Source organism: Bidens hawaiensis, unplaced genomic scaffold (assembly GCF_021521415.1).
Source record: "Bidens hawaiensis isolate Kalapana, Puna unplaced genomic scaffold, B.hawaiensis_p1.1 tig00023405_1, whole genome shotgun sequence".
NCBI classification, from domain to species: domain Eukaryota; kingdom Viridiplantae; phylum Streptophyta; class Magnoliopsida; order Asterales; family Asteraceae; genus Bidens; species Bidens hawaiensis.
In genome coordinates this window covers 46,105-61,884 of record NW_027493670.1, presented here as the reverse complement: position 1 = coordinate 61,884, position 15,780 = coordinate 46,105, and the positions used below count along the sequence as shown (strand labels likewise).

The 15,780-nt window shown below is 37.6% G+C and overlaps 2 protein-coding genes across 2 annotated transcripts; both read left to right on the top strand.

The window, feature by feature from the left end:
- The first annotated feature begins 11,834 nt into the window (after positions 1 to 11,834).
- LOC143567441 (uncharacterized) lies at positions 11,835 to 12,629 on the top strand. The gene has a single exon (XM_077053864.1). The coding sequence runs from the start codon at positions 11,835 to 11,837 to the stop codon at positions 12,627 to 12,629; it is 795 nt and encodes a 264-aa protein (XP_076909979.1).
- A 519-nt stretch (positions 12,630 to 13,148) lies between these two features.
- LOC143567440 (uncharacterized) lies at positions 13,149 to 13,616 on the top strand. Its single transcript, XM_077053863.1, has one exon. The coding sequence runs from the start codon at positions 13,149 to 13,151 to the stop codon at positions 13,614 to 13,616; it is 468 nt and encodes a 155-aa protein (XP_076909978.1).
- The last annotated feature ends 2,164 nt before the right edge of the window (positions 13,617 to 15,780 follow it).

The following is a 15,780-nucleotide window of genomic DNA, read 5'->3' as shown; positions in this document are numbered from 1 at the left end:
CGAATATTTATTGTTGATGTTTAATTGACCCATGCATATTATATATATTTTTGTATTATTCAACACATTGGTTTATGTAGTTATGTCAACTGAGAAAAAGTTATGCGCTGATGATTGTTAAAAAAAAGTTACACATTGATGGATATGTATGTATGTATGCATGCATGTATGTATGTGTGTGTGTGTGTATAGGATCAGGATTATGTAAGAACTTTTTAGGAATTGAGAACTACAAGAACCATTTTGGACCACAAAAAATCAAAAAATAAAAAAAAATCATAAAACAAAAAAAACACAAAAATAAAAAAAAGTAAAAAAACCAAAACTCTTATTTATCATCCCAATTTAAAAAAAATCAAACAAAAAAAATAAAATTCTCGGTTTAGCTAAATTATACATATATGTACACATATGCTTTTTTATACACATATGTATAATTTAAGGTAAATGATAATGTACATATGTGTATATTACGTATAGGTATAACACGAATTAAAAAAAAACTTTTTTTTCCGTTTTTTTAATGAAACTGGAATGAAATATAAGAATTTTAGTTTTTTTACTTTTTTAAAATTTTCGTTTTTTTGTTTTATAATTTTTTAAATCTTTTTATAGAGATTTTTTTAGTGGTCCAAAATGGTTCTCAAAGTTCTCAATGTAGGTTTCTCTTAGGATCCTTACCCTATATATATATATATATAGGGGTGGGATCCAGTGAAAACTCCTTTTAAAGAGAAAACTTGAAAACTCCTAAAAACACCTAAAAACTATTTTTAACTTTTTTTTAAATTTTTTTTTGAAGTTTCTGTTTTTTCCATTATTCTTATATTTGTTATTGGTTCCCAAAAAAAAAAAACCTTGTTGGTAACCTCGTTGGTGTAGCGCACATGTGTAATGGTGTGCATTGCATGTATGCAAAAGTGTTTGTATTGCATAGTATACAACACTATTGCACATATTTGATACACACTATTGTATATATGCAATATAAGACTAATACGCACATCGATTACACATTAGTACGTATGTGTAATACAACATTAACGCATATGTGCACTACATCGACTTTTATTTTATTATTATTTTTTTTCCATATAATACAACACTACTACACATATACAATACACAAATATTGAATATATACAAATAAACACTATTGAACTTAAAAATACATAGTAATACATATGTGTAATACAACGGTTTCGCACAGTAATACGTATGTGTATTACAGCAGGGGTTTTTTTTTAATTTTTTATTATTTTTTTATTTTTTTCGAGTGAAGGGGACCAAAATATAAGAATAATGGCAAAAACAGAAATTTGAAAATATTTTTTTATATTTAATTAAAAATAATTTTTTAGCAGTTTTTAAGTTTTCTCCCTAAAGGTGAGTTTTCTCTTGATCCTCTCCCTATATATATATATATATATATAGAGGAGCACGTTAACGTATAATAATTTCTTAGCCCAAATATTTCGATGGTGGGAGTACTCGCTGAACCATACCACATAGTTCCGACAACAACCAGAATGAAATATTATTTAAATCGTGGAAATGCCATGTCTGGCGCATTCACAAGGACTTGATTCTATGTCTAAACATCACATGCCAGTTGGTGTGGTGACCATCATAGACGACCGAACGACCGCCTCCTAATTACTAGACCTACATGCTATAACGTATATTAGGTACACGAAATACGTTCAAGGTTAAAAAGCCAAAAAAGTTCAAGCCAAATTCTCAACCTTAAAACGTTCAAGGTTAAACCTTAAAACATTCAGGGTAAAAACCTAAAACGTTCATGCTTAAATCTTGATACATTCAAGGTTAAAACCCATCACTCAAAACTCAAAATTGATCGATGGAAGCTTCAAATTGATGATTAATTGAATTGATTTCAAATATTAACAGATCGATTGGCTTTAATTTCAATTTCAGTTCTTATCAAAAACTAAACAAAACATGTGAAACAAGGGGAGCGGCGTTCGTGTTTTCCTAGTGAGTTGTCGGACCCTCGTTTTCAACTTTTGTGATGGTGAAGGAGGTGTGCTGATGCCGGCGAGTGGTGGTGGAGATGGATTGAGGGAGAGGGACGAGCAGATGAGTGTATGATGTGGTTTAAGTTATACATATTATTATATAAATATTCCCTATACTTTTAAGTCCTTTTGAGCCAAGTTTTTATCGAATATTATTAATTTTTGGTTCATGTGTGAGTTTAATGGTTTCAAGAGACTCTAAGCTAAAATGGAACACTTTTACTAAACTTGAGACCGACGAATGAAGGATCGAACATATGCTATATAGTATTAATTTTTATTATAATTATAATTAACTATTTATATATATTATATATAGTATCTTAAAAGGAAAAAAAAAGAAAAAAAAGAAAGAAAATATAAAAGAAAAGAAAGAAACGGTACATAATAATAATAATAATAATAATAATAATAATAATAGATAATAATAATCTTTATTAATTATGTCTCATTAGAGTGTTTTTTTTATGGGGCAGGGCCCACTTAATTTCTTGAGAAGGAATAAAGAAAAAAAGAAGTCGGTGGATGATGTGTTGTAAAACACTCGTATTTTCCGCACGTTTTATCTACGTATTATATTATATTTTATATGTTTTAACTCGTTTTAGATAGGTTTTACATACATTTATTAATCTTGTAGGTTTTGGGTGAAAGAAAGAAGAAAACCGGGACTTTTCGAGCATTCTACGAGCCTTTTACCCATACAAGTTCAAGACAAAGCTCAAGGCCCGACCCGTATGCATCATGGAGGCCCAAGACCATATTATATTATATTATATAAAAAAATTAAAACCCTAATCAGCCTATATGGCTGCTGATCGAATTTAGCAGCAACAACAGCAAGCAATAGCAGCACAACAGCATCAACAGCAGCACAACAGCAGCCAACAGCAGCACAGCAGCAACAGGAGCAGCAACAACAGCAGCAGGAAGAAAAGAAAAGAAAAAAAGTGTTGTTCGGCTAGGGTTTGATCGTGTGACGGCTAGGGAAGGAAGAATACACAAGAATCCAGCCTCGGGAAGGTTCGACATCAGTTTACACAGCAAGGAACGGCCGGGAATTCATCATATATCCTTCATTTTTTCACATTGTTCATTACTTTGATTATCTTGTTCAATTGTTTACTAGTTTTTGCAATTGATTGATAGATTGAATTGTTTATGAGTATTGTTGATTGTTGAATGATATTTGAGATGATTGGTATGATTTTAATGATGGTTTTATTAAGTGTTTGCTGCTGTCCAAAAATTATGCTTGGCTAATCTTGTTAGTTCTACCTAGGAATGATGATAATTGTTAGGTTTTGATGAGTTTTATGGATTGTTTGATTAATAGACCTTAATTGTTATTGTAAAGTTTGATTTAGACATGAAATAGGTTGTGTTTAAGGGCTGGAAAATTTGTTGATTCATTGCATAAACCCCGTGTGTCGGTTGATTAGTTTTGTATTGATTGATCGGTGCATTGTTTGATTCTAGACTTTGTGTTTAGGGTTTGTTTGCGGTAGGTACCACCGTAGGGTTTTGTTGCGTGATTATTTGGATTAAGTACAGCGGTTAAACACCTTTCTTCAGACCGAGAGGTGATAGGAAGTTAGGGTTGTCTCATTACCTTTGCATGCTAGAATAAGGATTGCGCGAGAGCGAGTTCGTTTCTTGTCAGGTTTAGGTGTTTGAGCGACTAGTTGATCTATTTTGGTTTAAGTTGAATTGTTCCTCTATCCTTGGTTGTGTAGTATTCATTGCCATTAGGGTCGAGTGTTGGTGAGACCGAGAGGTGATCTAGCATTAGAACACGTTAGCAATTGTTTCCCGGTTTGGTCGTTTTAGCCGATTTTGAGTAGTTAGGGTTTGTTGTGTGAGACCGAGAGGTAATCCAGTGAGCCCGAGCGATCCTTAGTCGTGTCATCTTTAGGAACCGGTGTCTATATATCATTCAATCCATTAGCTTGTTAGGCCTACAATTTGATTCAGTCCTAGGTAGACGTTTTTCTCCATCCGAAGTCAACTCAGTTAGTTTTCCGTTAAGTTTTATATTTTAGGTAACTTTTTCAGTCAGTCTTGTTAGTTCAGTTAAGTAATTAAAAATCAAAAATCAATTAAATATTATTCTAAGGTAGGTCTTGTCTAGGGTTAGTGATTGTTGGCGTCTTACGTGTCCACGTGTTCGATACTCGGACTTCCTAGGTCTATACTACTTGCGATCGGTACACTTGCCGGTTGTGTGTGGTTTTAGGATTTTCGTTTTAATATTAAAGCTTAGTTGTGAGGGTCATATTTATAGGGTTATTAGACACACATCAGTGGAAAACCTAGATGTGGAAGAAAAAGCTACTATATATGTAATTATTGTTTTCCAAGCCAGGAGAGTTTTTAAGAAAAGGTGCCAGGAGCCGCGGCCACATTATATTGAGAGGCATATTATAATTTCGTAGGGAGCAATCAGAGCCACATACATATTCTTGGAAGAAAGCACATATCTGGAGGAATTTTCTTGGAGTCTTGGGAATTATTATTTTTGAAGCGATACAAATAAAAGAAAGACAGAAGACTCGTGAGAATATATTAGTTGGAGCAAAGTTAAACAAAGAGAAAAACAATATATAACAAGAGAAGAGAGCAGACGCATATTCTATCGGTTTGAGTTTATTTATTTTTTTTATTATTATGAAACTAGTTGAACCAATTTATTATTTTCTTGTTTTGAGTATGATTGTTGGCTAAAACCTTTTTAGTTGCCTAGGCTTCGAATGAATATTTGTTGAACTTTTGGTTTGCTTATCGGTATTGGGTTATTGGTGTTGGACTAATATTATTGTAATAGACTTTTTGATGCTTTTAATATGAATATGCATACTTATTATTAATTTACTTTTATTCAGTTGTTCCATATGTGTCTTTGCGAAAGTGTTTCATTGTGTAGATGCATATTAGGTAACCTACTGTGTGTTCGTAACTAGTTTATGGTTTATAGTCGACATAATCCATGGGAACTATTGTTTGAGGGTTTAGAGATTTAAGTGTTCTACCTATCTTGAGACTTAGAGGTAATAGATAGTTGGGGTTGTCTTATTCATTAGGCGGTTTGGGCATATATTACACGAGAGTGGATTTCCCCTTTATTGTCTTTTGATTTTTGCTACCCTAAGTTTTTTTGAGCATCTTTAGGTTACTCCTTACGTCCCTTACACTCTCGGATGTATTGTGATTAGTGAGACTGAGAGGTGATCTAGTCATTAGAGTACTTTAATATTGTTGGAGAGACTGAGAGGTAATCCAACCAATCGGTTTGCGTCATACGCCCCTTAGGTAATCCTTTTAGGTGACACCCAGAGAATGATTAGGGATCCACTAGGATGTCTAGGGCGTCGTATCTTTAGATCCCGGTTCCATCACAGTTTCCATAGCCGATAAGCATCTAAGATTCACAAATAGGATTTCAAGCCTAGGTAACGCCTTTCTCATTATTGTCTTCGTCTAAGTCTTTAGAGTTTAAGTTTATTTTATTAGTTAATTTAGCTTAATTAAATAGTCTAAATAATTATTAGTTTTAAAATAAAATAAATAAAAATCCAAAATTAATATTTTTCTTAATTATTAATTTATTTAGCTTTTAGAATCTAGTTCGTTAATTTAATTAGTGTCTCTAGGGTTCGATACTCCCGGACTTCCTATAGCTATTCTACACCCGATAGGTTCACTTGCCTGTTGTTAGTGGTTTGGTTTAGGGTATTCTAGGTTTTTATTACTCGTTGTGCTAGGTTAAGTAATTGCAATATTTTTATATACCACTTTAAGCGCATCAAGTTTTTTGTGCCGTTGCCGGGGACACTTGGTAATTGGCGAATTAGATTCTATTTGCTTTTTCTTTGTTTTTAGTTTTAGTTTAAATAATAAGATTTTATTTTATTTTATTGCTTAATTGCTCTTAATTGCTATCTGTGCTTTAGGGATAAGTTTGGGTCCTCACTATTTTATCTGTTTTTCAGTGTATGCGACGTTCTCGTTCACTAGGACCACCAGAGTTCACTGTTTCTGACGAACCCGAGAGAGATTTTCGTGAGCGCTGTAGGGAGCTTCGGGAGATTACACGTGCTCTACGTGAAAGCAAGGTACACGTTTCAGATTCCACTTTAGATATGGGTGATGCTATTCCCCATAGGCGTACGGTTCACTCGAGAGCGAATGAGGGAGTTATGGGGAGACAGTCTGCTATCACACGTCCGGCGATGCCCGATGCTAGTAACTGGCATATTCCGCCCAACGTCATGAATTCTATCACTAATTCTTCCCCTTTTCACGGACTAGAAGACGAGGACGCGCCGGGCTATCTAAACAAATTCACTCGCATCTGCGACACTTTTCATATCGCCAACGCCACTCGTGCTTCTATCTACCTTCATCTTTTTCCATTTTCTCTTGAGGGTCGAGCTTCATCATGGTTGGAAAACCTTCCCCCTAGGTCCATCACTACCTGGGATGAACTCCAAGATAAATTCCTACAGAAGTATTTTCCGCCATCTAAAGCCTCGTGACTTCGTGATCAGATCTACTCCTTCCGCATGGACCCTGACGAGTCGTACCCTTTGGCTTAGGAAAGGTTCCATAATCTGCTTAGTAGGTGCCCCCAGCATGGTCTGTCCGAATGGGCCGTAGTCGAGAAATTCTATAACGGGCTGACCTTTGAGATGCAGCAGAGATTTAACACGTCAGCTGGAGGGGACATGTTAGAGAAGCTGGATATAGATGAGTGCGAGTCGATGTTTGAGAGCTTCGCCCTAGCTGAGCAGCAAGGGCCGTCCGCCCGAGGTACTTCTAAGACCACCACTTCTTCCGCTCGAGGCGTCCATCAAGTTTCGAATGATACTAGCATCACGGCTGCCTTAGAGGCAATTCAGAGGGAAATTAAGGACTTGAAGAAGGTTGTTAATAGGTGTGAGATCTGCCGAGGAGGGCATGACACATTTGATTGTTCGGTCGATCAGCAGGAGCAGGTGGACTACTTGGGAAATCAGAATAGAGGACAGAATACCTACGGGAACCCCGGATGGAGGAATAGCTCAAACTATGGTCGGAGGTCGGGAGGTAATGGTCAGGGCTTTCAGCTGAGGCAGGAGCAGAGTCAGGTTAGAGATACAGAGGTGGCAGGGAGTTCGAGTGCGGGGAAGATCAGTGGTATGGATTCGGATCTTAAGGAGTTTCTAACTAAGAAATCTACCATGCTTACCCACCTTATTGATAGAGATAATAACACACAGAATAGACTAGCTGAGCACGACACCTTATTGAAGAACCAGCAGTCGTCAATTTTGGAGATGTCTTGAAAGGTGGATGAGATGATGAAGCATATGCTACCTAATAAGCAGGTCGGAGCGTTTCAGGGAAGCACCGAGCTTAACCTGAAGGCACAGTTGAAGGCGGTGACCACCCGCTGTGGTAGAGGAGGCGATAGAGAGCAGCCGCCGGCAGATGATGAGGAGCCGGTGGACAAGGAGATAGAGATGAGGCTCCTGTGGAGAAGGTAGTTAAGAAGAAGATTGAAGAAAAGAAGAGTCCCGAAGTCGATCTTACTTGAGTTCAGTATCCTGCTCGTCTTCTGTGGCAGAAGTATGTGGAGGAATATGGACATTTCTTGGACATGTTTAAACAGCTTAAAATCAATCTTCCGTTTGTCGAAGCACTCCAGCATATGCCCAAATATGCTAAGTTCTTAAAAGATCTTCTTTCGAATAAGAAGAAGCTGGAGGGGCTTTTGACGGTGTGACATTTGTAAATTTCGGGTTATTTTATACTTGTATTCTTAATGTAAACCTAACCCGTTTTGTATCCCGAACCTTTCGATATTATCAAAATGATGAACTGTATGTTAAATATTTGTTTTATAGTTGTTTTATAGTAAGGCAAGGTTACATGGAGGACTTTGTAGTCCTTGTTTATATATTTAACAAATCTAACCATATAACTTGTTATACTTGCTTAACTTCTACATATTTTAGTTGATTTTTCATATTTGTCAAGTTCCATGGTATTGGGTATGTGGTGACTAGCCTCGGTTTCATCCCGAGTTGAGAACCGAACCAAAAACCGAACTTTTGTTTAAAAGCATTATTGTTAACTTTTTGAATGTAAAACTTGAGTATTATTATTTATAAGTTAATTTACAAGTTCCATGGTAATTTTGTATGTGGTAACATCCTCGGTCTTATTCCGAGTCAAGGACCGAACCAAAAACCGAACTTTTGTTTAAAAGCTTTATTGTTAACTTTTTGAATGTAAAACTTGAGTATTATTATAAGTTATTTTACAAGTTCCATGGTAATTGGGTATGTGGTAACCATCCTCGGTCTTATTCCGAGTCAAGAACCGAACCAAAAACCGAACTTTTGTTTAAAAACTTTATTGTTAACTTTTTGAATGTAAAACTTGAGTATTATTATAAGTTATTTTACAAGTTCCATGGTAATTGGGTATGTGTTAACCATCCTCGGTCTTATTCCGAGTCAAGGACCGAACCAAAAACCGAACTAAACCGAGTTCACTCGCTTAAGACACACAAGTGTGTTTTTAGCCACCAAAACTCATATTTTTCTTCAATATTATATTTTAAATCAATTTTAGTTAGTTTCTAAACATACTTGGCATGTCGGTAACCAACTTGATCTTATAACAAGTTCGAACCGATAAGGTCGTATACTCGCTTAACGAACGTTAAGGTTCTTCACAATAGAACTACATACTTGGTTAAGTCTATTTTGATTTTATTGAGTTATCTCATAACATTTATTATTTTGGGAAGTTAACTGTGAGCTTGGTCAATTATCAAGTCTCGAACCGACGAACCCGAACACTCGTTTAAACCTCGTTTTGGGTATTCTCATAACCAAGGGTTTTGCAATATCGCATTTTAACCCACATTATTACTTAACATAGGTTGAGTAAAAAAAGAAAAAAAACTAATGAATAGAATACCGAGACCCGGTTTCGAGTAAACTTATTTTACAAAACTCATTTATTTAATTTCTCAAATATTTACATTTTAAATCCTAAACTTTATTTATTTACTTTATTTGTCATGTATTTTATTTTAAACCCTTCCAAGACTACCTACTAACACAAGACCCGTTTAATATAGGTCTTGCTCGTTAAACCAATCTCTCCGATTATTCACGACACTATCTTTCAAGTTACTTGTTAATGTGAGTACTTTTTCATTCCCCGTTTTCCATCTTTCATTTTGAGGGTGGCATTGCATACTTATTCAAATTCAAATGATTTATACTTGAGTCTTAAACCACAACACGTATTGTATATGTTTACTTAAATAAATGCTCGATTTGGTGTTATATGCTTTACATGATTATGTGCAAATTCTTGAATGCTAAGGCGGGTAGTCTCTTGAATGCTAAGGCGGGTAGCCTCATCAAAGTATGATCATACGTTAATTCCGAGTATATATGGTATCCCCATATAGAAAGGTGTCGTCAATGTATTCTTATTGACGATTTCATTATTGTCGTCAATGTATTCTTATTGACGGTTTTATTATCTAAATTGTTGCTATTATTTATTGTTTTCATATACTAGTTGTGGATTTCATACTATATACTTATTGTCCAAAACTATGAAAATTGCTCACCAACCTTCGTGTTGACAAACTCTATTTTATGCAATGTTACAGGTTTGATGTTAGCTTGATTGGATTACTTGAAGAAAATTATTATCTTGGCTTTAGGATATTAGAAAATAAAAGAACAAGTTATTTGTTTATCTATCTATTTGGCATTTTGTATGAACAATTGTTGTGTTATTTATGATGATATGGATTTAAATGAGTTGTTTAAATATGTTACTTTATAGTGTCATTGTGCAATGAGCAATCATGTCGTGCCTCGACGTTTCCGCCTTCATTGGTCGGGGTGTGACAGACGGTATGTCTAAATGAAGGATGCTCTGCGGTAGTCCAGAACAAGCTGCCAGAGAAATTAGCAGACCCGGGACACTTCACGATCCCGTGTTTGTTTGGCAGCTCGACTGAGAGCTACGCGTTGGCCGATTTAGGTGCTAGCATAAATCTGATGCCATATTCTCTTTATAAAAAACTAGAACTTGGCGAGCCGGTCCCGACGCGCATGAGTTTATCCTTGGCCGACCGTTCGGTCAAATATCCGCGGGGAATCATGGAAAATGTACTCGTTAAAGTCGATAAATTCGTTTTTCCCGTGGATTTTGTTATTCTTGACATGGAGGCTGACGATCAGGTCCCGCTCATTTTGGGACGACCCTTCCTGCGTACTGCTAAAGCGCTTATTGACGTCTTCGACGGCAAAATTACACTTTGTGTAGGGGAGGAGAACGTCACCTTTGATGTCGTCAAATCGATGAGGAACTCTAGTAGTCAAGACGATTCCGTTTACTTTCTTGACACGTTCATATCTCAGTTCGAGCGCTGTCTTGACTACATCTCTGGAGCAGATTTGCTCAATCAGGAGGACGAGGTTGATGTTCCCCCCGAGCATGACCTGAGCATTCTTGCTAGCTCACCTCCTGAATACCCCGAGGTGTTCACGGTTGCCGATAGCACCGAGGGACCGAAGGAGAGACCATCGATTGAGGCACCGTTGTCCCTTGAGCTTAAAGAGCTACCTCCTTATTTGGAGTATACTTTCTTGGACAGTGAGGCCGATTTGCCCGTCATCATTTCTTCTCGGTTAACGGATGAGAATTTGAGGTTGGTTGATGTGCAAGGCACACAAACAGGCTATTGCGTGGAAACTCATGGACATTCAGGGCATCAGCCCGAACTTTTGCATGCACAGGATACTCATGGAGGATGAGTACAAGCCTGTAATCCAATCTGAGAGGAGGCTCAACCCTAATATGTCGGAGGTGGTCAAGAAGGAGGTTATCAAACTCCTCGACGCTGGTCTGATTTATCCCATATCCGATTCTCCATGGGTGATTCCCGTTCAGGTCGTCCCTAGGAAGGGAGGGATAACAGTTGTCACTAACGAACGTAATGAGCTTATTCCGACTAGGACAGTCACAGGTTGGCGGGTTTGCATCGACTACAGGAGGCTTAACGACGCAACTAGGAAAGACCACTTTCCTCTTCCGTTCATTGATCAGATGTTGTAGCGTCTGTCGGGATAACAGTTCTACTGTTTTCTTGATGGATTTTCAGGTTATTTCCAGATCCCAGTCGCGAATGAGGATCAGGAAAAGACCACCTTTACATGCCCATACGGTACCTTCGCGTACAAACGTATGCCTTTCGGGTTATGTAATGCTCCAGCTACTTTCCAGCGTTGCATGGTAGCGATATTCCAGGACATGATTGAGAGTTCCATGGAGGTCTTCATGGACGATTTTTCGATATATGGGGACTCTTTTGATCAATGTCTTTTTAATCTTGAGAGAATGATGAAGCGATGCATAGAGACGAAGTTGATGCTAAATTGGGAGAAGTGACACTTCATGATGACTGAAGGCATTGTGCTCGGACACAAGATTTCATGAGACGGTATTGAGGTAGATAGAGCTAAGATCGATACCATCAGTAGACTTCCTCCACCGACTAGTGTGAAATCCGTTCGTAGTTTTCTCGGGCATGCGGGTTTTTATCGTAGGTTCATCAGAGATTTTTCTAAGATCACCCGGCCCATGACTCGCCTTCTAGAGAAGGACATCACATTCGAGTTTGATGCTGATTGTCTGAAGGCGTTTGAGTTTCTCAAGGGGTAGCTGGTTAACGCCCCTATCGTAGTAGCACCTGACTGGAGCTTACCCTTCGAGCTTATGTGCGACGCTAGTGATTTTACAGTCGGTGCTGTTTTAGGTCAGCGAAAGGACAAGCACTTCCATCCTATATATTACGAGAGTAAGACCCTCAATGATGCTCAGGAGAATTACACGACTACCGAGAAAGAGCTTCTAGCAGTGGTCTTCGCGTTCGACAAATTCCGTTCTTATCTTGTGCTGTCCAAAACCATCGTTTATACTGGTCATGCGGCATTGAGATACCTTTTCGCCAAGAAAGATGCCAAGCCTCGTTTGATACGATGGATTCTCTTGCTTTCCGAGTTCGATATTGAGATTAGAGATAAAAAGGGAGCGGAGAATGTTGCTGCAGATCACTTGTCACGTTTGGAGGATCCGAAGAGAGAGGAGATTAGAGAGGACGCCATCGGGGATAGGTTTCCCCACGAGTCGTTGATGATGGTGAGAGTGAGATTTGAGAGCGAGCCAGTCTTGTACGTGAGTGCTGAAGAGGAGGGTCTGCCATGGTTCTCCGACATTGCAAATTATCTGGCCGAAGGAATGGTAGTTAAGGGCATGAGTTATCAACCGAGGAGGAAGTATTTTGTAGATGCCAGCCACTACATATGGGATTCACCGTATCTATTTCGTGTAGGCGCCGATCGAGTGTTGAGAAGGTGTGTGAGTAGGGAAGAGGGCCGTGAGATTCTTAGGCATTGTCATGAGGGTTTAATTGGTGGCCACCATGGTCCGTCCTCCACTGCTAGGAAAGTTCTAGATTCCGGCTTTTATTGGCCATCGATTTTTAAAGACTCGCACGTGTTTGTCAGATAGTGTGATGCATGTCAGCGCACTGGCAACATCTCATCCCGTAATGATATGCCCCAAAACCCTATTCAGGTTTGTGAGGTTTTCGATGTTTGGGGCATTGATTTCATGGGTCTGTTCCCCTCTTCTCGAGGGAACCGATACATTCTCGTGGCTATCGATTACGTTTCCAAGTGGGTTGAGGCTCAAGCCTTTCCCACTAATGACGCCCGAGTTGTTGTGGGATTCTTGAAGAGGTTGTTCAGTCGGTTTGGTACTCCCAAGGCCTTGATTAGTGATAGAGGCACGCACTTTTGCAATGCCCAGATGGAGAAGACATTGGCACGGTATGGGGTCACCCATCGGTTGTCCACCGCCTATCACCCACAGACGAGCGGGCAAGTGGAGAACGCAAACCTAGGCGTGAAGCGAATTCTAGAGAAAACTGTCGGCAAGAACCGAAAGGACTGGTCCGATAAGTTAGATGATGCGCTTTAGGCTTTCCGCTCAGCGTTTAAAACGCCTATTGGGAACATACCCTTTAGGATGGTTTACGGGACGGCGTGTCATCTACCGGTTGAGTTAGAGCATAGAGCATATTGGGCATTGAGATCCGTTAATCTAGACCTAACCCAGGCTGCGAAAAACCGGTATCTCCAAATTCATGAGGTTGAGGAGCTGAGAGATGAGGCGTATGCGAGATCTTGGAGTTATAAAGAGAGTACGAAGGCGTTGCACGATCGGAAGTTGAAGAAGGTGAAAGATTTTAAGTGTGGGGATCGAGTGTTGGTTTATAATTCCCGTCTGAAGTTATTTCCAGGTAAACTTAGATCGAGATGGGTAGGACCGTATACGGTCAAGGAGGTGTTCCCACATGGTGCGATTGAACTTCAGGATGTTGATGGGAGCTCGTGGAAGGTGAACGGCCATAGGTTGAAGCATTATATTGGTGGGCCGGTTGATACGGTTGAGGAAGACGTGTTTCTCCTTGACATCCCTTGGTTGATTGATTGACAGGGATAGGACTCGGGTGAATACCCGAGTGTAGAGTTTGTATATGTTTTTATTTGTTTTCTTTTATTTATGTATTTTGAGTCAGTTTTAAGTTTTAGAGTCTGTTTGATGTCTGCTCTGGGTGCTTTGAGTTTTGTTTTGCAGGTTTGGATGCTAACGTTCGTACTCAATCTCCATTCGGGTGAGGGTGTTCTGAGCTTATTTGATTGTGGAGGGGACCCAAAAGCTGTGGCCGCGAATGAAATGTTATACGGTCGTTTTATCGGAACTTGACTTACGAAGATCATTTCCCTATTACCAGGGGAGTCTGTTCCATTTTCTTTATACTTTGCTTTATTTTATTTTATTTCAGCTTTATTTTGGTCTTTTTCCTGTCTCACATTGAGGACAATGTGAAATTTAATTGTGGGGATGGGAAACTGGCGTTTTTTTTAGGTAATTTAATAAAAATATATTATAATAATAAAAAAAATCAAAAAAAAAAAATAAATGATAAAAAAATCAAAAAATAAATAACTAAAAAAATGTCCCTTGAATTAAATATTTTGCAACAAAATGGAAAATGATAGAAAAACATGGGATTGGTTTTTCAAAACTACTAATATATATGAGATAAAAAAAATAGAAAGCGCACTTAATTTGGATGTGTCGGTAGGCCCAACTAGCCTCGAAAGGTTTCTCTTGATTATTATAAATATACCTATAATTAAATCATTAAGTCTTGTGGGTTTTCATCTTAGAAAAATAGAAAAACTGAAACGTCTAAGGTATTGAAAAGCACCAGTGTAGGTTAAAACCTTGTAAATCTTAAAATTTGATTTCATCTACATAAGTGTTGAGCATATAAATATATAAAGCTGAAAAAGATCCAGTAATTTAATGTGTCTCCCTCTAGGATAGTGACTTGGAGATGACATCTATGGATGAGGATCGATAAAAATAATAAATAAAATCCAACAACCTATGTGTTTTCTTTCGAGTTGGTAGCTTGATTGATAGGCCTCTGGGTGAGGATTAAAATAACGTTCATGAGTAATGATCAACAACTTACATGCTTCTCACTGGGCTAGCAACTACGGTGAGAACATCCATGGGTGAGGTCTAAGTTATGTTGAAATATAAAATTGCTCAAAATAATTCAGTATTTATTTATGAAGTTAAATTTCAATAGTTACAAGTTTTTAGGGTGCACTGGTAAAATAAAATCTTTATGGTTTTCTCTTTGCTTTAACATGCTTGAAACAAATTAGGTGGCTTTGTGATTTTAGGTGTGAGGCCCATAGGTTTATTGATATCACTTGAACTTAATCACTGAATATGATGGGGGGCTTGATAGGTTGGTGGCTGGGTTTAAGTGGACAACAATATCGGCAATCGCGGTTTTCGCGTTTATCTATTATTAATTAAATTAACCTAAATGTTTTAAAAATCAGTTTTCCAGTTATGATTCCATTGCAAATAGCTTTTTCAGGGATGAAAAAGATTTAAGTGTGGGGATATTTGATGTGGTTTAATTTATACATATTATTATATAAATATTCCCTATACTTTTAAGTCCTTTTGAGCCAAGTTTTTACCGAATATTATTAATTTTTGATTCATGTGTGAGTTTAATGGTTTCAAGAGACTCTAAGCAAAAATGGAACACTTTTACTAAACTTGAGACCGACGAATGAAGGATCGAACATATGCTATATAGTACTAATTTTTATTATAATTATAATTACCTATTTATATATATTATATATAGTATCTTAAAATGAAAAAAAAGAAAAAAAGAAAGAAAATATAAAAGAAAAGAAAGAAACGGTACATAATAATCAAAATAATAATAATAATAGATAATAATAATCTTTATTAATTATGTCTCATTAGAGTGTTTTTTTATGGGGCAGGGCCCACTTAATTTCTTGAGAAGGAATAAAGAAAAAAAGAAGTCGGTGGAAAACCTAGAAGTGGAAGAAAAAGCTACTATATATGTAATTATTGTTTTCCAAGCCAGGAGAGTTTTTGAGAAAAATGTGCCAGGAGCCGCCGCCACATTATATTGAGGGGCATATTATAATTTCATAGGGAGCAACCAGAGCCACATACATATTCTTGAAAGAAAGCACATATCTGGAGGAATTTTCTTGGAGTCTTGGGAATTATTATTTTTGAAGCG

Excerpts from the sequence above, each read along its gene's own strand:
- LOC143567441 (XM_077053864.1), top strand. The coding sequence starts at position 11,835 with ATGTGCGACGCTAGTGATTTTACAGTCGGTGCTGTTTTAGGTCAGCGA.
- LOC143567440 (XM_077053863.1), top strand. The coding sequence starts at position 13,149 with ATGGTTTACGGGACGGCGTGTCATCTACCGGTTGAGTTAGAGCATAGA.